A 21,042-nucleotide genomic window follows, 5' to 3' on the forward strand; every position below is an offset into this window, starting at 1 on the left:
TTCTGCTATTTAAAAGTTTTCCTCTAAATGAATATGAACTAGTTTTGTCTACATATTGTATAACTGTTTTTAAAGATGGAATGTTATTTGAAGATAGTCACAGCATTCAATCATTGAAAAGTTTTTTGAATATTCAAATTTTATTTGCTCTTTTTTTCTCAGCAGTCAAAGGTATGCATATAATTATCGAATGTTAAAATTTAATATTTCATTTTCCTCAGAAAGTCAATAAAAAGTGGAACTACTGGGTGACGTCTATTTTCGCTAACTTCAAAGGATATGATAGAAGAATTAGTTTTTGTAGTGGCCACAGTTCTTGCAATATCCAATGCTCAGAGTATGTAAAAAATCTATTAACTAATATCTGATGGATAGTGTGTAGCATATGAAAAATATAAAGTAAGTGATACGAGTCACAACTTAAATTCAGGTTAACTTATAGGATGGATAATCTGTAACGGTTTTCAATACAGTTTAAATGAACAAAAAAGTTACAAAAAAGTTATAGAAAAAGGACAAAACACATAAATTAGGTCAATTAATCAATATTTAAAATTCATACTAGAGTACATACTTTCATTTACAACTACGACAACGGTTCGAGTTGAAAACACGAGGCAACAAGATTTATGGAGCGACCATGGTTTAAGTATTTTTGTAGTTGCAATACAAAAAAACAAGGACCAGAACTTCATGCATACAATTATGTCTCGCATGAGTTAGACATAGGCATCAATGAAAACTTATATTACCGCTTCTGCGTTATCGTTTATCCATAAGCATTTTGAAAATATTTTAAAAAAAATATCCTATTATATGATGAACACAGCAAAATAATCCGACGGAAATCGACAATGGCTAAAGAAACTTAAGGGACGACCATTTGAAAAATGATCATATATTGTCATCTGTTTCTAGGCATTCTTATTTGTATTTCAAGGCTTAGTCACTCGAAAATCTAAATCTGTACCATTTTACACATTTGCCTGCATCCCCAACTGTTAAAGTATTGTATGCTGCAGAATATTCATTTTCATCCTGTCTCGTGCAAGTCATATATTTTCAGTTCCAACCAGGCCAAGGTATTCATTTTCAAAATCCTCGGTTTAGGTTTCAAAAAAGATTGTTACAGGCAAAAAAATAGTCAAACGGACGCTCTTACGGCTTGGTTCGCCGTTTAGGAAAAAAATATGCCTTACTGAGGACAACAGATATGTTTCTTTATCGTAGTTCAAATCCAATTATCATAGAAAACAAACGCTATTTCTGGTCATGAGTAACACAACGGGTTAGTGCAACATTAACTAAGTACCCCTTTACTCTGATACTCAGACTTTATAATATGTCACCAGTGCTGGGCAAAAAGTTGATGAACGAGGATTATGTTAAAGATCGTTTCGTCATTTTTCTTAAAAAGTTCATTGGTAGATATCATGATCACATTCGATGGTCTTGAAGTATAATAATAGTTTATAAATAGGTGCTGACGTTGATTATCATCCTAATCACGTGTTATATTGTTCTTTTATTTGTCTTTGTAAATTATTACTTTTACTGTTTAGTCTCTTTTTGTTGGTAATATTCAGTTGATGTGGCTTGGTTCTTTATATGTACATCCCTTCATTGTTTATTGTGATGGGTAAATTATTGTATTCTTGTTTTTCGTTTTTGCTTATGTGCTTTGCCTGTATATGCATGTTTTTGTTGTTGACATAATTTTTTGCTTTTATAGTGATTGAGATTATAACACAATGCTGACTGCTGTATCGGCCTATTTTTTGACATTTTTACCAGTATGTCAGTTTGTTTTGTTCACACATTGTTGTCAATATAATGGAATTTAAGCCACTGTCATTCAAGTGAGAGGTAAAGCTAGCTATAAAACCAGGTTAAATCCACTATTTTCTTCATAAAAACATTTTCTTCATAAGAAAATGCCTGTACCAAATCAGAAAATGTGACAGTTGTTATCCGTTCATTTTAATTTTTTTAGCTTTTAATTTTTCAATTTGGCTAGAGACTTTTCGTTTTGAATTTTCCTCGGAGTTGGTATTTTTTGGTTACTTGACAATTTTAGACAATCGGAAGACAACCCTTGTTCTCATAGTTATATTGCTTTTGTTTTAATGGTGGTGCTTTGTAATGTAATCTATTTATTTTACAAATATCTGTTTTATTTTGACAAATAACAACTTAGTCTATTCCTTCTAAAGAAGTTTTCATCTTAACATCGATGTTTTTTTTGAGACAGGAAGCCTAAACCAATCTGCTACTGTGCAATGCAATTTTTGGATTATATTCGTATTCAAACGATTAACGCAAAGATAGTCATTAGTAGGACAAGAGCTTATTCCAAACCGTAGCATTTTAGATCATACAGATTTTGTTTTGATCTATCTCCAGCGTCTTCTGTGTAGTGATTTATCGACCGTCGTTTGTCTTGTTGCCTTTTTAATTGACATTGCTTGATGTTGTCAGTTCTTTGGACATACATGTATATATTTTGGCATCTTGGACATTTTTCTATGCCGAATAGGGTTAAACAAATCTTTATTAAAAAATAACTAAAATGGATTTACTTACATTGCGTAATGTTATCAATAGAATCTCCTGTCAACATAAAAAGGATAAAATTGTAAAAAAAAAAAAAAAAACTGCATTTGAAATAACAAAAAAAAAACACGTCATTATTGGACAATATGAATTAGGATTAGCATATGCGGAAACTATGACTATAACACTCTTTTATCAGCTTAGACAGAAAAGTGCGTTAAATATTTCTAGTCGGTGAGGTACATATAGCCGATGAAAAAGATAACTTACTTTGTCTTAATTTTTTTTATCTACTTTCGAAAAAGTGAAAAATAAGTGAGCCCATTCTTAAAGACGGAGGGCTTTATGTAATTCCGTTTTTTCAATAAATAAATCAATATATTTGCTAAATCTTATGATTAAATTATGTGGCGCAATTTTCAATAATTGGGTTTCGATGGCTAGCTCGTTGAAATCATGAGGAATAACAATATCATTTTTTAATAAACCGATAAATTAAGATAAATATTCATTCACCCGTTAGTAAATTTGATCAATTATTCAAATAAATACGACGTCTCACGTTAAAGAATTTTAAATTCTATCAGAACTATATATATATCAAGCAAAATGTTAAACTTTTGTGATAATAAAAATAACACATACAGAGTCCTGGGGCACACTTCAATGAAGTTCCCATTAAATATTTATTTAGATATATCTAATGCTAAACGGTTGTGACATTACATGTTATGTTTTGAGGATGATTTAGAAATAGTATAAATGTCAAATATACTCAACAATAAAAGAAACACACCTCTTCCATTAATTTCTTTGGGGTAAATATTTCTACAGTCTATACTTTTCAAAAAGCTATTAAAATGAGTCAAACATTTTACACAACGTTTCTGAAGTCATGAGCAATGAAATTTGTGAAAATTGGAACTTTTTTAACCGGAAAGTTGGAAATTCCGTGGTGGCCACTAAGATGAAAATTTCCTTGTAAACCAATTTTATGGTTATGTAAGGACAATCAAGAAATTGGGAAACTCTATGCATAGTATATGGTAAAATTAGGTGCGTTATTTGTGTTGTTAAGTATAATACAGTGTTGTATGTTATGATAGACGAAGACTCACCCGGGTCATCAGAACTTTTCATTTGGTTATATAAAGATATATTATTAATTCGTATATTTTAACAAATTTGATTCGTTTAGGGATAGTCACATGTTAAACTATATTTTCGAAGGTAGAGAGAAAACGGCGGATAGCAAAAAGCATATTGACCGGCAAAAAGCATATTGCACGGTTATTTTTAGATATCTAAAAACCGATATACTTTGTGACGTCATGTAATGAATTTCAGGATATTGTTTAACGTTTTGAAACAAATGATATCTGTGATTGATTATTTGACGAAAACAAATCTTCAAATACATAAGATGTAAAAAAAAAAGTAAATGAAATAACAACTTATATGTTGTTATTGTCAAGGAGACAATGTAATATTTATAAATTTCCAACAAACCTAAATGATGATTTTGATACAAACATGGTCGGAAATTAATAATATAACAAATATAGCCTTTGTATGAGGTCAATACAGGATATATCGACCCAAAGAAGTATATCGACCTCGGACTTCGTCCTCAGTAAATATACTTCTTTCAGGTCAATATATCCTTGTATCGACCTCATACAAAGGCTATATTTGTATAAGAGATGTTTTAAGAAATTGAAATGAATTGTGAAGAGAAGAATAAATAGACTTTAGTTTCTTAGGGGTGAAATTGAAATACTAGTTTAAACATTTGTACATTATTCATTTTTAATCTAACCAAAGTCACACAAATTGATCTTCAGTTGTTTTTATTGTGTCGTTCGGTTGCTTTTCCCTTAAAGTATGTCCCACATCGTTTCCCTATATATTTATATAAAGAGAAGAATGAATTGCATTAATACATTTTTTTGTATAATTGTTAGCAATAAAGAAACGCCACCGTATAAAAGACACAAAATACACAATTTTTCATGATTATCATCTATACAGCTTTCACCGACATGCACTATCTGAATGCAATACAACCACTTAACATTAAAATTATAAAGAAGCGACTCTTCTTCAGTTTTTGTTTTATTTTATAAAGGATAACCGTTGTAAACTTAAGTGAAATAGTTGTGTACAAGTTAGTATGAAATAAAATTGAGAATGGAATAAAATTGAGGATTGAAATGGGGAATGTGTCAAAGAGACAACAACCCGACCAAAGAGCAGACAACAGCCGAAAATATATTTTTGCGTGGCGTTTAATTCCTTACTGTGGTTCTTGGCTAGATATTTACGTGCAAAAGGGAAATAAGAAATATTTCAGAATTCGTACATTCTTTTACGTTTTGAGAAAATTTACATGTAATGTATCAAGAATACCGAAATGGTCAATTGACTCCATATTGGAGTTACTGCCTTTTAATGACGATATTTACCTATTTTTCTATTTTTGGAATTTTTTTTATTGAATCAAGACAAAGTGTAAATTGCAAAAATTATCAGCAAGACAAGTATCTACAAAAGATTACCTTAGCCGAAATTGTTAGTCGACTCCTTTTATGTGTTTTTGCCCTTAAATGACGACTTTTATCTCTTTTTTTTATTTCGGCTAAAATCATGGAAGATAGATACGGAAAACAGTAAACAATATTAGGAAGACATTATTAACAAAAAAGCGAATTTATTCATGAATTATGTTCTTGTCTTCAATATTGGAGAGTGGCATAGTTAAATATGATCATAGATACAGGTCTAATAATCTTTATCGCATGCATTTAGAAAACTGCAGCCACGTTTTCAATTTTATTTTCCTTGCTAACATTCTGGATCATTCTGTTTCGGTGAAGATATTAACAAGTAATATACCTACTCACATAGACCATATATCTCATAAATAGCGATCTGCGGTAAACTGTTAACTGATTACTTGTCACATTGTCAGAATTTATGAGACTTTCAATCGTCATCCGAACCGTTCCCGCTGAAAGATAAAAACACGGGAAACATCCTTCATTTGTACATTTTATCCTTCACAGCTATCCGCATCGATATTCAGCCTGATGGACGACTGTTAGCATTCGATCCATTCAAAGGAACATATGGAACAGTATGTTCTAACCACTGGGATGATGTTGACGCCGACGTTTTGTGCAGCAGTAATGGACTTTCTAATTCCGGACAGGCAAAATCCTTAACACGTGATTGGACTTACCACCGGGAAGTGTTTGGGTTGTACTGCACTGGCAATGAAGTGAATTTCAATGATTGTATGATGGACAGATATGATACTACGTTCGGAGGATGTGATAACATGGAAGACGCTGCTATTGAGTGCAATAGTGAGTAAACAGAGCTGAAATAATTTACTATAATGTGTTCTATTGTTAGTCTGTTTGTCTTCTTTCATTTTTAGTCAGGCGTTGTCAGTTTATTTTCGATTTATGAGTTTGACTGTCCCTCTGGTATCTTTCGTCCCTCTTTTACTCCAACTTAATATTTTGTTTGAATTCATATTTCGAATACCGAACATTATAATAGAATAGAGTCGAAAGATAATAAAGGGATATTCCAACTTTTTAATTGAAATAAAAAACTGAAAATGCATTGGCATAAAAAACAACGAGAAGACAAACATCAGTACAACCAAAACCACATAAATTTATGTACGCTCTTGTTATTCAATAAACCGACAAAGCGTTTTATCATGCAATACACTAATTTCGAGTTCAGGCTTTACATGATTAAAGAGTAAATGTGAAAGTTGTCTACACAAAATACACATTTCCAAGAGCTAACAAATAATATCAATTTAAAATAATAACTTAGAGATGAAAATATCACGTTAAAAATTTGCTCTGAGTTATTTGTCGATAATAATTTGAAAAGAAAACTATTATAAAGTTGTAACAACAAAGTATATGCAAAGAGGCGAGGTAATAATACAATTGTATTCAAATGTAAAATAAAAAAATAATCGATAGAATAGTAAAAATATATTTAGTACGCTTTGCACGTGATACTAAAAACCAATATCAGAAATACAGAACATAAAATTTCTAAAAATTACAAAATTCATTAACTGAATAAATATCAAACCAAATATCGTGGCACTAGGATGGATAAATCCTTCGGTGACTACATATAGCTATCAACTGTGGGTAGTATCAAATAAGTGATGGTAACCTTCATACGACAAATGTAACATTATGTTAATTTAAATATTTTAATCCCATTCTTTACTACATTCTTGTTACAAATTTTGTTTTTACCCCCAAAATGTACAATATTATTTTTAATATTATCATTCAGTTTATATACCATTTCAGATGATCAAAAGGTGGCAATAGACATTTCATCTGATGGTAGAGTTTTGTACATCGAAAATGGAACTACTGAATCGATCTGTTCATACGAATGGGACGATATTGATGCTAGCGTTCTTTGCAGAAATTTAGGACTTGGAATGTGGGGAAGAGCCAAGTATTTGTCACGTGACTGGTCATACGATCGTAGGGGTCTGTATGGCGTATTTTGTACTGGTAACGAAACAGATATATTCGATTGTCATTTCAACGAGAAAGACACAACACTTGGAATGTGCTATCAGATGGATGACGCAGCAGTTGATTGCTACACTAATTCAATGCCGATGACTCAATTTTGGAGTAAGTCAAATACATATATCGTTAAACTTGAAATAAAAAAAAGAAATATTAAACTGCTACAAACACAAACACCAACGTACATAGAGAAACGGACTATTTGATAACAACAATTTTATATTATCGATTTATCATGTTCTTTCCACGAGTATTACCAACCGAATTAGACTACCGGTATTTGCCGGGTTTGTAATAACATGCACAACACGACGGGTGCTATCTCTGAAGCAGGATCTGCGTACCCTTCTAGAACACATGTGATCACACCCAGTTTTTTGGTAGGGTTCGTGTTGCTTAGTCTTTATTTTTCTATGTTGTGTCTTGTGTACTATTTTTTTTTCTGTTTGTTGTTTCCTTTTTTAGCCATGGTGTTGTCAGTTTATTTTTGATCTATGTGAGTTTGAATGTCCGTCTGGTATCTTTCACTTCTCTTTTAATGATATTACTCCTTTAAAAAAAATAAACATCAAAAGCAAAACACAACAATTTTGACTATATCCATTTGGGTATTGTTAAGATGTAATTTAAAAATCAGATAAAATCGCTGTACTATGAACGTGTTCTACAGATTGTTCATTTAGTTACTCAGAAAAGAAAGTAAAATTGAAATACAATCCCCATATATGATAACGACAGCTGAAGCCTTAATTTCTATATTAACTTTAAATTTGATTTTCAGATGACAAAAATGGTACACTGGCTGTTACTTCCGATGGAAGGGTCTTGTACACTGAAAATGGAACTACTGAAACCATCTGTTCATATGAATGGGATGATATCGATGCTGGAGTTTTATGTAGACATCTTGGGCTTGGAATGTCAGGAGGAGCCAAATATCTGCCGCGCGACTGGTCATATGATCGGGCTAATGCGTATGGCGTCTTTTGCATGGGTAACGAAACGGATGCCTTCGATTGTTATGTCAACGAGAACGACACAACACATGGAATGTGCTATCAGATGGATGATGCAGCAGTTGATTGTCACCCTTATTCAATGCCGATGAACCAATTTTGGAGTAAGTCAAATACATATATCGCTTACACTTACAAAGAGTCAAAATTGAATGTTGAAATATTGTCATTTGATCGACTGATTGATTGTTGGTTGCTTAAGGTCTAGTGGTAAATTTTTCATGCATGTTCTGGACAATATTGACATTAGATGATTGATATTTATTCGATTGATGTGAGCTTACTTCTTTAAAAGCAAAGATCGTCGTTTGATATAATATTATTACTTCTAAATATCAAATATTCTGTGTACGTATTGGGTAGAATATGCATATTTTTTTTTTATTATCAATGCTCTTTTATTTTGTTTATTCTTACATTTTCCGAGAGGCAGTAAATAACTTTTGGCCTTATACAAAAAGAGTTAGTTTAAAAATCCTTTTAAAACACCATTGCTCTCGAAAACCTAATACAAAAGTATCTAGTACTACAATCATTGTGTTGAGAAGATTGGATTCAAATATCCGATTAAGTCGCTGATCTATCAACAATTTGCCATATCTACAGATTGTTAATTAAGCTTAGTAAGGTTGATAGGTTAAATTGAATTGATTAATCCATATGAAAACAACAGTCGAAGCATCAATTTCTAGTTTAACTTTATATTTGATTTTCAGACGACAAAAATGGTACACTGGCTGTTAATTCCGATGGAAGGGTCTTGTACACTGAAAATGGAACTACTGAAACCATCTGTTCATATGAATGGGATGATATCGATGCTGGAGTTTTATGTAGACATCTTGGGCTTGGAATGTCAGGAGAAGCCAAATATCTGCCGCGCGACTGGTCATATGATCGGGCTAATGCCTATGGCGTCTTTTGCATGGGTAACGAAACGGATGCCTTCGATTGTTATGTCAACGAGAACGACACAACACATGGAATGTGCTATCAGATGGATGATGCAGCAGTTGATTGTCACCCTTATTCAATGCCGATGAACCAATTTTGGAGTAAGTCAAATACATATATCGCTTACACTTACAAAGAGTCAAAATTGAATGTTGAAATATTGTCATTTGATCGACTGATTGATTGTTGGTTGCTTACGATCTAGGGGGAAATTTTTCATGCATTTTGTGAACGATATTGTCATTAGATGATTGATATTTATTCGATTGATGTGAGCTTACTTCTTTAAAAGCAAAGATCGTCGTTTGATATAATATTATTACTTCTAAATATAAAATATTCTGTGTACGTATTGGGTAGAATATGCATTTTTTTTTATTATCAATGCTCTTTTATTTTGTTTATTCTTACATTTTCCGAGAGGCAGTAAATAACTTTTGGCCTAATACAAAAAGAGTTAGTTCAAAAATCCTTTTAAAACACCATTGCTCTCGAAAACCTAATACAAAAGTATCTAGTACTACAATCATTGTGTTGAGAAGATTGGATTCAAATATCCGATTAAGTCGCTGATCTATCAACAATTTGCCATATCTACAGATTGTTAATTAAGCTTAGTAAGGTTGATAGGTTAAATTGAATTGATTAATCCATATGAAAACAACAGTCGAAGCATCAATTTCTAGTTTAACTTTATATTTGATTTTCAGACGACAAAAATGGTACACTGGCTGTTAATTCCGATGGAAGGGTCTTGTACACTGAAAATGGAACTACTGAAACCATCTGTTCATATGAATGGGATGATATCGATGCTGGAGTTTTATGTAGACATCTTGGGCTTGGAATGTCAGGAGAAGCCAAATATCTGCCGCGCGACTGGTCATATGATCGGGCTAATGCCTATGGCGTCTTTTGCATGGGTAACGAGACGGATGCCTTCGATTGTTATGTCAACGAGAACGACACAACACATGGAATGTGCTATCAGATGGATGATGCAGCAGTTGATTGTCACCCTTATTCAATGCCGATGAACCAATTTTGGAGTAAGTCAAATACATATATCGCTTACACTTACAAAGAGTCAAAATTGAATGTTGAAATATTGTCATTTGATCGACTGATTGATTGTTGGTTGCTTAAGGTCTAGTGGTAAATTTTTCATGCATGTTCTGGACAATATTGTCATAAGATGATTGATATTAATTCGATTGGTGTGAGCTTACTTCTGTAAAAGCAAAGATCGTCGTTTGATATAATATTATTGCTTCTAAATATCAAATATTCTGTGTACGTATTGGGTAGAATATGCATTTTTTTTTTATTATCAATGCTCTTTTATTTTGTTTATTCTTACATTTTCCGAGAGGCAGTAAATAACTTTTGGCCTTATCGAAAAAGAGTTAGTTTAAAAATCCTTTTAAAACACCATTGATCTCGAAAACCTAATACAAAAGTATCTAGTACTACAATCATTGTGTTGAGAAGATTGGATTCAAATATCCGATTAAGTCGCTGATCTATCAACATTTTGCCATATCTACAGATTGTTAATTAAGCTTAGTAGGGTTGATAGGTTAAATTGAATTGATTAATCCATATATGAAAACGATAGTTGAAGCATTAATTTCTATACTAGCTTTATATTTGATTTTCAGATGACAAAAATGGTACACTGGCTGTTAATTCCGACGGAAGGGTCTTGTACACTGAAAATGGAACTACTGAAACCATCTGTTCATATGAATGGGATGATATCGATGCTGGAGTTTTATGTAGACATCTTGGGCTTGGAATGTCAGGAGGAGCCAAATATCTGCCGCGCGACTGGTCATATGATCGGGCTAATGCCTATGGCGTCTTTTGCATGGGTAACGAAACGGATGCCTTCGATTGTTATGTCAACGAGAACGACACAACACATGGAATGTGCTATCACATGGATGATGCAGCAGTTGATTGTCACCCTTATTCAATGCCGATGAACCAATTTTGGAGTAAGTCAAATACATATATCGCTTACACTTACAAAGAGTCAAAATTGAATGTTGAAATATTGTCATTTGATCGACTGATTGATTGTTGGTTGCTTAAGGTCTAGTGGTAAATTTTTCATGCATGTTCTGGACAATATTGTCATAAGATGATTGATATTAATTCGATTGGTGTGAGCTTACTTCTGTAAAAGCAAAGATCGTCGTTTGATATAATATTATTGCTTCTAAATATCAAATATTCTGTGTACGTATTGGGTAGAATATGCATTTTTTTTTATTATCAATGCTCTTTTATTTTGTTTATTCTTACATTTTCCGAGAGGCAGTAAATAACTTTTGGCCTAATACAAAAAGAGTTAGTTCAAAAATCCTTTTAAAACACCATTGCTCTCGAAAACCTAATACAAAAGTATCTAGTACTACAATCATTGTGTTGAGAAGATTGGATTCAAATATCCGATTAAGTCGCTGATCTATCAACAATTTGCCATATCTACAGATTGTTAATTAAGCTTAGTAAGGTTGATAGGTTAAATTGAATTGATTAATCCATATGAAAACAACAGTCGAAGCATCAATTTCTAGTTTAACTTTATATTTGATTTTCAGACGACAAAAATGGTACACTGGCTGTTAATTCCGATGGAAGGGTCTTGTACACTGAAAATGGAACTACTGAAACCATCTGTTCATATGAATGGGATGATATCGATGCTGGAGTTTTATGTAGACATCTTGGGCTTGGAATGTCAGGAGAAGCCAAATATCTGCCGCGCGACTGGTCATATGATCGGGCTAATGCCTATGGCGTCTTTTGCATGGGTAACGAGACGGATGCCTTCGATTGTTATGTCAACGAGAACGACACAACACATGGAATGTGCTATCAGATGGATGATGCAGCAGTTGATTGTCACCCTTATTCAATGCCGATGAACCAATTTTGGAGTAAGTCAAATACATATATCGCTTACACTTACAAAGAGTCAAAATTGAATGTTGAAATATTGTCATTTGATCGACTGATTGATTGTTGGTTGCTTAAGGTCTAGTGGTAAATTTTTCATGCATGTTCTGGACAATATTGTCATAAGATGATTGATATTAATTCGATTGGTGTGAGCTTACTTCTGTAAAAGCAAAGATCGTCGTTTGATATAATATTATTGCTTCTAAATATCAAATATTCTGTGTACGTATTGGGTAGAATATGCATTTTTTTTTTATTATCAATGCTCTTTTATTTTGTTTATTCTTACATTTTCCGAGAGGCAGTAAATAACTTTTGGCCTTATCGAAAAAGAGTTAGTTTAAAAATCCTTTTAAAACACCATTGATCTCGAAAACCTAATACAAAAGTATCTAGTACTACAATCATTGTGTTGAGAAGATTGGATTCAAATATCCGATTAAGTCGCTGATCTATCAACATTTTGCCATATCTACAGATTGTTAATTAAGCTTAGTAGGGTTGATAGGTTAAATTGAATTGATTAATCCATATATGAAAACGATAGTTGAAGCATTAATTTCTATACTAGCTTTATATTTGATTTTCAGATGACAAAAATGGTACACTGGCTGTTAATTCCGACGGAAGGGTCTTGTACACTGAAAATGGAACTACTGAAACCATCTGTTCATATGAATGGGATGATATCGATGCTGGAGTTTTATGTAGACATCTTGGGCTTGGAATGTCAGGAGGAGCCAAATATCTGCCGCGCGACTGGTCATATGATCGGGCTAATGCCTATGGCGTCTTTTGCATGGGTAACGAAACGGATGCCTTCGATTGTTATGTCAACGAGAACGACACAACACATGGAATGTGCTATCACATGGATGATGCAGCAGTTGATTGTCACCCTTATTCAATGCCGATGAACCAATTTTGGAGTAAGTCAAATTCATATATCGCTTACACTTACAAAGAGTCAAAATTGAATGTTGAAATATTGTCATTTGATCGACTGATTGATTGTTGGTTGTTTACGATCTAGTGGGAAATTTTTCATGCATTTTGTGGACGATATTGTCATTAGATGATTGATATTTATTCGATTGATGTGAGCTTACTTCTTTAAAAGCAAAGATCGTCGTTTGATATCATATTATTTCTTCTAAATATGAAATATTCTGTGTACGTATTGGGTAGAATATGCATTTTGTTTATTATCAATGCTCCTTTATTTTGTTTATTCTGACATTTTCCGAGAGGCAGTAAATAACTTTTGGCTTTATCGAAAAGGTTAGTTTAAAAATCCTCTTAAAACACCATTGCTCCCGAAAACCTCAAACAAAAGTATCGAGTTTGACTACTACAATCATAGTGTTGAGAAGATTGGATTCAAATATCCAATCTAATCGCTGATGTATCAACATTTGGTCATATCCCCAGATTGTTAAGTAAGCTTATTAGGGTTGATAGGTTTAATGAATTGATTGATCCATATATGAAAACGACAGTTGAAGCGTTAATTTCTATACTAACTTTATATTTGATTTTCAGATGACAAAAATGGTACACTGGCTGTTAATTCCGACGGAAGGGTCTTGTACACTGAAAATGGAACTACTGAAACCATCTGTTCATATGAATGGGATGATATCGATGCTGGAGTTTTATGTAGACATCTTGGGCTTGGAATGTCAGGAGGAGCCAAATATCTGCCGCGCGACTGGTCATATGATCGGGCTAATGCCTATGGCGTCTTTTGCATGGGTAACGAAACGGATGCCTTCGATTGTTATGTCAACGAGAACGACACAACACATGGAATGTGCTATCACATGGATGATGCAGCAGTTGATTGTCACCCTTATTCAATGCCGATGAACCAATTTTGGAGTAAGTCAAATTCATATATCGCTTACACTTACAAAGAGTCAAAATTGAATGTTGAAATATTGTCATTTGATCGACTGATTGATTGTTGGTTGTTTACGATCTAGTGGGAAATTTTACATGCATTTTGTGGACGATATTGTCATTAGATGATTGATATTTATTCGATTGATGTGAGCTTACTTCTTTAAAAGCAAAGATCGTCGTTTGATATATATTATTTCTTCTAAATATCAAATATTCTGTGTACGTATTGGGTAGAATATGCATTTTTTTTTACTATCAATGCTCCTTTATTTTGTTTATTCTGACATTTTCCGAGAGGCAGTAAATAACTTTTGGCTTTATCGAAAAGGTTAGTTTAAAAATCCTCTTAAAACACCATTGCTCCCGAAAACCTCAAACCAAAGTATCGAGTTTGACTACTACAATCATAGTGTTGAGAAGATTGGATTCAAATATCCAATTTAATCGCTGATGTATCAACATTTGGTCATATCCCCAGATTGTTAAGTAAGCTTATTAGGGTTGATAGGTTTAATGAATTGATTGATCCATATATGAAAACGACAGTTGAAGCGTTAATTTCTATACTAACTTTATATTTGATTTTCAGATGACAAAAATGGTACACTGGCTGTTAATTCCGACGGAAGGGTCTTGTACACTGAAAATGGAACTACTGAAACCATCTGTTCATATGAATGGGATGATATCGATGCTGGAGTTTTATGTAGACATCTTGGGCTTGGAATGTCAGGAGGAGCCAAATATCTGCCGCGCGACTGGTCATATGATCGGGCTAATGCCTATGGCGTCTTTTGCATGGGTAACGAAACGGATGCCTTCGATTGTTATGTCAACGAGAACGACACAACACATGGAATGTGCTATCACATGGATGATGCAGCAGTTGATTGTCACCCTTATTCAATGCCGATGAACCAATTTTGGAGTAAGTCAAATTCATATATCGCTTATACACTTACAAAGAGTCAAAATTGAATGTTGAAATATTGTCATTTGATCGACTGATTGATTGTTGGTTGCTTACGATCTAGTGGGAAGTTTTTCATGCATTTTGTGGACGATATTGTCATTAGATGATTGATATTTATTCGATTGATGTGAGCTTACTTCTTTAAAAGCAAAGATCGTCGTTTGATATCATATTATTTCTTCTAAATATGAAATATTCTGTGTACGTATTGGGTAGAATATGCATTTTTTTTTATTATCAATGCTCCTTTATTTTGTTTATTCTGACATTTTCCGAGAGGCAGTAAATAACTTTTGGCTTTATCGAAAAGGTTAGTTTAAAAATCCTCTTAAAACACCATTGCTCCCGAAAACCTCAAACAAAAGTATCGAGTTTGACTACTACAATCATAGTGTTGAGAAGATTGGATTCAAATATCCAATCTAATCGCTGATGTATCAACATTTGGCCATATCCCCAGATTGTTAAGTAAGCTTATTAGGGTTGATAGGTTTAATGAATTGATTGATCCATATATGAAAACGACAGTTGAAGCGTTAATTTCTATACTAACTTTATATTTGATTTTCAGATGACAAAAATGGTACACTGGCTGTTAATTCCGACGGAAGGGTCTTGTACACTGAAAATGGAACTACTGAAACCATCTGTTCATATGAATGGGATGATATCGATGCTGGAGTTTTATGTAGACATCTTGGGCTTGGAATGTCAGGAGGAGCCAAATATCTGCCGCGCGACTGGTCATATGATCGGGCTAATGCCTATGGCGTCTTTTGCATGGGTAACGAAACGGATGCCTTCGATTGTTATGTCAACGAGAACGACACAACACATGGAATGTGCTATCACATGGATGATGCAGCAGTTGATTGTCACCCTTATTCAATGCCGATGAACCAATTTTGGAGTAAGTCAAATTCATATATCGCTTACACTTACAAAGAGTCAAAATTGAATGTTGAAATATTGTCATTTGATCGACTGATTGATTGTTGGTTGTTTACGATCTAGTGGGAATTTTACATGCATTTTGTGGACGATATTGTCATTAGATGATTGATATTTATTCGATTGATGTGAGCTTACTTCTTTAAAAGCAAAGATCGTCGTTTGATATATTATTTCTTCTAAGTATCAAATATTCTGTGTACGTATTGGGTAGAATATGCATTTTTTTTTATTATCAATGCTCCTTTATTTTGTTTATTCTGACATTTTCCGAGAGGCAGTAAATAACTTTTGGCTTTATCGAAAAGGTTAGTTTAAAAATCCTCTTAAAACACCATTGCTCCCGAAAACCTCAAACCAAAGTATCGAGTTTGACTACTACAATCATAGTGTTGAGAAGATTGGATTCAAATATCCAATTTAATCGCTGATGTATCAACATTTGGTCATATCCCCAGATTGTTAAGTAAGCTTATTAGGGTTGATAGGTTTAATGAATTGATTGATCCATATATGAAAACGACAGTTGAAGCGTTAATTTCTATACTAACTTTATATTTGATTTTCAGATGACAAAAATGGTACACTGGCTGTTAATTCCGACGGAAGGGTCTTGTACACTGAAAATGGAACTACTGAAACCATCTGTTCATATGAATGGGATGATATCGATGCTGGAGTTTTATGTAGACATCTTGGGCTTGGAATGTCAGGAGGAGCCAAATATCTGCCGCGCGACTGGTCATATGATCGGGCTAATGCCTATGGCGTCTTTTGCATGGGTAACGAAACGGATGCCTTCGATTGTTATGTCAACGAGAACGACACAACACATGGAATGTGCTATCACATGGATGATGCAGCAGTTGATTGTCACCCTTATTCAATGCCGATGAACCAATTTTGGAGTAAGTCAAATTCATATATCGCTTACACTTACAAAGAGTCAAAATTGAATGTTGAAATATTGTCATTTGATCGACTGATTGATTGTTGGTTGCTTACGATCTAGTGGGAAGTTTTTCATGCATTTTGTGGACGATATTGTCATTAGATGATTGATATTTATTCGATTGATGTGAGCTTACTTCTTTAAAAGCAAAGATCGTCGTTTGATATCATATTATTTCTTCTAAATATGAAATATTCTGTGTACGTATTGGGTAGAATATGCATTTTTTTTTTATTATCAATGCTCCTTTATTTTGTTTATTCTGACATTTTCCGAGAGGCAGTAAATAACTTTTGGCTTTATCGAAAAGGTTAGTTTAAAAATCCTCTTAAAACACCATTGCTCCCGAAAACCTCAAACCAAAGTATCGAGTTTGACTACTACAATCATAGTGTTGAGAAGATTGGATTCAAATATCCAATTTAATCGCTGATGTATCAACATTTGGTCATATCCCCAGATTGTTAAGTAAGCTTACTAGGGTTGATAGGTTTAATGAATTGATTGATCCATATATGAAAACGACAGTTGAAGCGTTAATTTCTATACTAACTTTATATTTGATTTTCAGATGACAAAAATGGTACACTGGCTGTTAATTCCGACGGAAGGGTCTTGTACACTGAAAATGGAACTACTGAAACCATCTGTTCATATGAATGGGATGATATCGATGCTGGAGTTTTATGTAGACATCTTGGGCTTGGAATGTCAGGAGGAGCCAAATATCTGCCGCGCGACTGGTCATATGATCGGGCTAATGCCTATGGCGTCTTTTGCATGGGTAACGAAACGGATGCCTTCGATTGTTATGTCAACGAGAACGACACAACACATGGAATGTGCTATCACATGGATGATGCAGCAGTTGATTGTCACCCTTATTCAATGCCGATGAACCAATTTTGGAGTAAGTCAAATTCATATATCGCTTACACTTACAAAGAGTCAAAATTGAATGTTGAAATATTGTCATTTGATCGACTGATTGATTGTTGGTTGTTTACGATCTAGTGGGAAATTTTTCATGCATTTTGTGGACGATATTGTCATTAGATGATTGATATTTATTCAATTGATGTGAGCTTACTTCTTTAAAAGCAAAGATCGTCGTTTGATATATTATTTCTTCTAAATATCAAATATTCTGTGTACGTATTGGGTAGAATATGCATTTTTTTTTATTATCAATGCTCCTTTATTTTGTTTATTCTGACATTTTCCGAGAGGCAGTAAATAACTTTTGGCTTTATCGAAAAGGTTAGTTTAAAAATCCTCTTAAAACACCATTGCTCCCGAAAACCTCAAACAAAAGTATCGAGTTTGACTACTACAATCATAGTGTTGAGAAGATTGGATTCAAATATCCAATTTAATCGCTGATGTATCAACATTTGGTCATATCCCCAGATTGTTAAGTAAGCTTATTAGGGTTGATAGGTTTAATGAATTGATTGATCCATATATGAAAACGACAGTTGAAGTGTTAATTTCTATACTAACTTTATATTTGATTTTCAGATGACAAAAATGGTACACTGGCTGTTAATTCCGACGGAAGGGTCTTGTACACTGAAAATGGAACTACTGAAACCATCTGTTCATATGAATGGGATGATATCGATGCTGGAGTTTTATGTAGACATCTTGGGCTTGGAATGTCAGGAGGAGCCAAATATCTGCCGCGCGACTGGTCATATGATCGGGCTAATGCCTATGGCGTCTTTTGCATGGGTAACGAAACGGATGCCTTCGATTGTTATGTCAACGAGAACGACACAACACATGGAATGTGCTATCACATGGATGATGCAGCAGTTGATTGTCACCCTTATTCAATGCCGATGAACCAATTTTGGAGTAAGTCAAATTCATATATCGCTTACACTTACAAAGAGTCAAAATTGAATGTTGAAATATTGTCATTTGATCGACTGATTGATTGTTGGTTGTTTACGATCTAGTGGGAAATTTTTCATGCATTTTGTGGACGATATTGTCATTAGATGATTGATATTTATTCAATTGATGTGAGCTTACTTCTTTAAAAGCAAAGATCGTCGTTTGATATATTATTTCTTCTAAATATCAAATATTCTGTGTACGTATTGGGTAGAATATGCATTTTTTTTTATTATCAATGCTCCTTTATTTTGTTTATTCTGACATTTTCCGAGAGGCAGTAAATAACTTTTGGCTTTATCGAAAAGGTTAGTTTAAAAATCCTCTTAAAACACCATTGCTCCCGAAAACCTCAAACAAAAGTATCGAGTTTGACTACTACAATCATAGTGTTGAGAAGATTGGATTCAAATATCCAATTTAATCGCTGATGTATCAACATTTGGTCATATCCCCAGATTGTTAAGTAAGCTTATTAGGGTTGATAGGTTTAATGAATTGATTGATCCATATATGAAAACGACAGTTGAAGCGTTAATTTCTATACTAACTTTATATTTGATTTTCAGATGACAAAAATGGTACACTGGCTGTTAATTCCGACGGAAGGGTCTTGTACACTGAAAATGGAACTACTGAAACCATCTGTTCATATGAATGGGATGATATCGATGCTGGAGTTTTATGTAGACATCTTGGGCTTGGAATGTCAGGAGGAGCCAAATATCTGCCGCGCGACTGGTCATATGATCGGGCTAATGCCTATGGCGTCTTTTGCATGGGTAACGAAACGGATGCCTTCGATTGTTATGTCAACGAGAACGACACAACACATGGAATGTGCTATCACATGGATGATGCAGCAGTTGATTGTCACCCTTATTCAATGCCGATGAACCAATTTTGGAGTAAGTCAAATTCATATATCGCTTACACTTACAAAGAGTCAAAATTGAATGTTGAAATATTGTCATTTGATCGACTGATTGATTGTTGGTTGTTTACGATCTAGTGGGAAATTTTTCATGCATTTTGTGGACGATATTGTCATTAGATGATTGATATTTATTCGATTGATGTGAGCTTACTTCTCTAAAAGCAAAGATCGTCGTTTGATATATTATTTCTTCTAAATATCAAATATTCTGTGTACGTATTGGGTAGAATATGCATTTTTTTTTATTATCAATGATCCTTTATTTCGTTTATTCTGACATTTTCCGAGAGGCAGTAAATAACTTTTGGCTTTATCGAAAAGGTTAGTTTAAAAATCCTCTTAAAACACCATTGCTCCCGAAAACCTCAAACAAAAGTATCGAGTTTGACTACTACAATCATAGTGTTGAGAAGATTGGATTCAAATATCCAATTTAATCGCTGATGTATCAACATTTGGTCATATCCCCAGATTGTTACGTAAGCTTATTAGGGTTGATAGGTTTAATGAATTGATTGATCCATATATGAAAACGACAGTTGAAGCGTTAATTTCTATACTAACTTTATATTTGATTTTCAGATGACAAAAATGGTACACTGGCTGTTAATTCCGACGGAAGGGTCTTGTACACTGAAAATGGAACTTCTGAAACCATCTGTTCATATGAATGGGATGATATCGATGCTGGAGTTTTATGTAGACATCTTGGGCTTGGAATGTCAGGAGGAGCCAAATATCTGCCGCGCGACTGGTCATATGATCGGGCTAATGCCTATGGCGTCTTTTGCATGGGTAACGAAACGGATGCCTTCGATTGTTATGTCAACGAGAACGACACAACACATGGAATGTGCTATCACATGGATGATGCAGCAGTTGATTGTCACCCTTATTCAATGCCGATGAACCAATTTTGGAGTAAGTCAAATTCATATATCGCTTACACTTACAAAAAATCAAAATTGAATGTTGAAATATTGTCATTTTATCGACTGATTGATTGTTGGTTGTTTACGATCTAGTGGGAAATTTTTCATGCATTATGTGGACGATATTGTCATTAGATGATTGATATTTATTCGATTGATGTGAGCTTACTTCTTTAAAAGCAAAGATCGTCGTTTGATATCATATTATTTCTTCTAAATATGAAATATTCTGTGTACGTATTGGGTAGAATATGCATTTTTTTTTTATTATCAATGCTCCTTTATTTTGTTTATTCTGACATTTTCCGAGAGGCAGTAAATAACTTTTGGCTTTATCGAAAAGGTTAGTTTAAAAATCCTCTTAAAACACCATTGCTCCCGAAAACCTCAAACCAAAGTATCGAGTTT

At 33.6% G+C, this 21,042-nt stretch overlaps 1 protein-coding gene across 1 annotated transcript in view; it reads left to right on the forward strand.

Moving 5' to 3' along the window:
• Positions 1 to 225: 225 nt before the first annotated feature.
• LOC139511986 (uncharacterized) overlaps positions 226 to 21,042 on the forward strand; it is a 34,064-nt gene continuing 13,247 nt past the window's right edge. The window contains exons 1-17 of the mRNA XM_071299290.1: positions 226 to 337; positions 5,619 to 5,921; positions 6,909 to 7,247; positions 7,924 to 8,262; positions 8,875 to 9,213; positions 9,823 to 10,161; positions 10,774 to 11,112; positions 11,722 to 12,060; positions 12,673 to 13,011; positions 13,625 to 13,963; positions 14,577 to 14,915; positions 15,532 to 15,870; positions 16,481 to 16,819; positions 17,435 to 17,773; positions 18,385 to 18,723; positions 19,335 to 19,673; positions 20,285 to 20,623. Coding sequence (XP_071155391.1) covers positions 280 to 337; positions 5,619 to 5,921; positions 6,909 to 7,247; positions 7,924 to 8,262; positions 8,875 to 9,213; positions 9,823 to 10,161; positions 10,774 to 11,112; positions 11,722 to 12,060; positions 12,673 to 13,011; positions 13,625 to 13,963; positions 14,577 to 14,915; positions 15,532 to 15,870; positions 16,481 to 16,819; positions 17,435 to 17,773; positions 18,385 to 18,723; positions 19,335 to 19,673; positions 20,285 to 20,623 — 5,446 coding nt within the window. The 5' untranslated portion in view covers positions 226 to 279. The remainder of the gene's footprint in view (positions 338 to 5,618; positions 5,922 to 6,908; positions 7,248 to 7,923; positions 8,263 to 8,874; positions 9,214 to 9,822; positions 10,162 to 10,773; positions 11,113 to 11,721; positions 12,061 to 12,672; positions 13,012 to 13,624; positions 13,964 to 14,576; positions 14,916 to 15,531; positions 15,871 to 16,480; positions 16,820 to 17,434; positions 17,774 to 18,384; positions 18,724 to 19,334; positions 19,674 to 20,284; positions 20,624 to 21,042) is intronic.

Source organism: Mytilus edulis, chromosome 1 (assembly GCF_963676685.1).
Source record: "Mytilus edulis chromosome 1, xbMytEdul2.2, whole genome shotgun sequence".
NCBI lineage: Eukaryota > Metazoa > Mollusca > Bivalvia > Mytilida > Mytilidae > Mytilus > Mytilus edulis.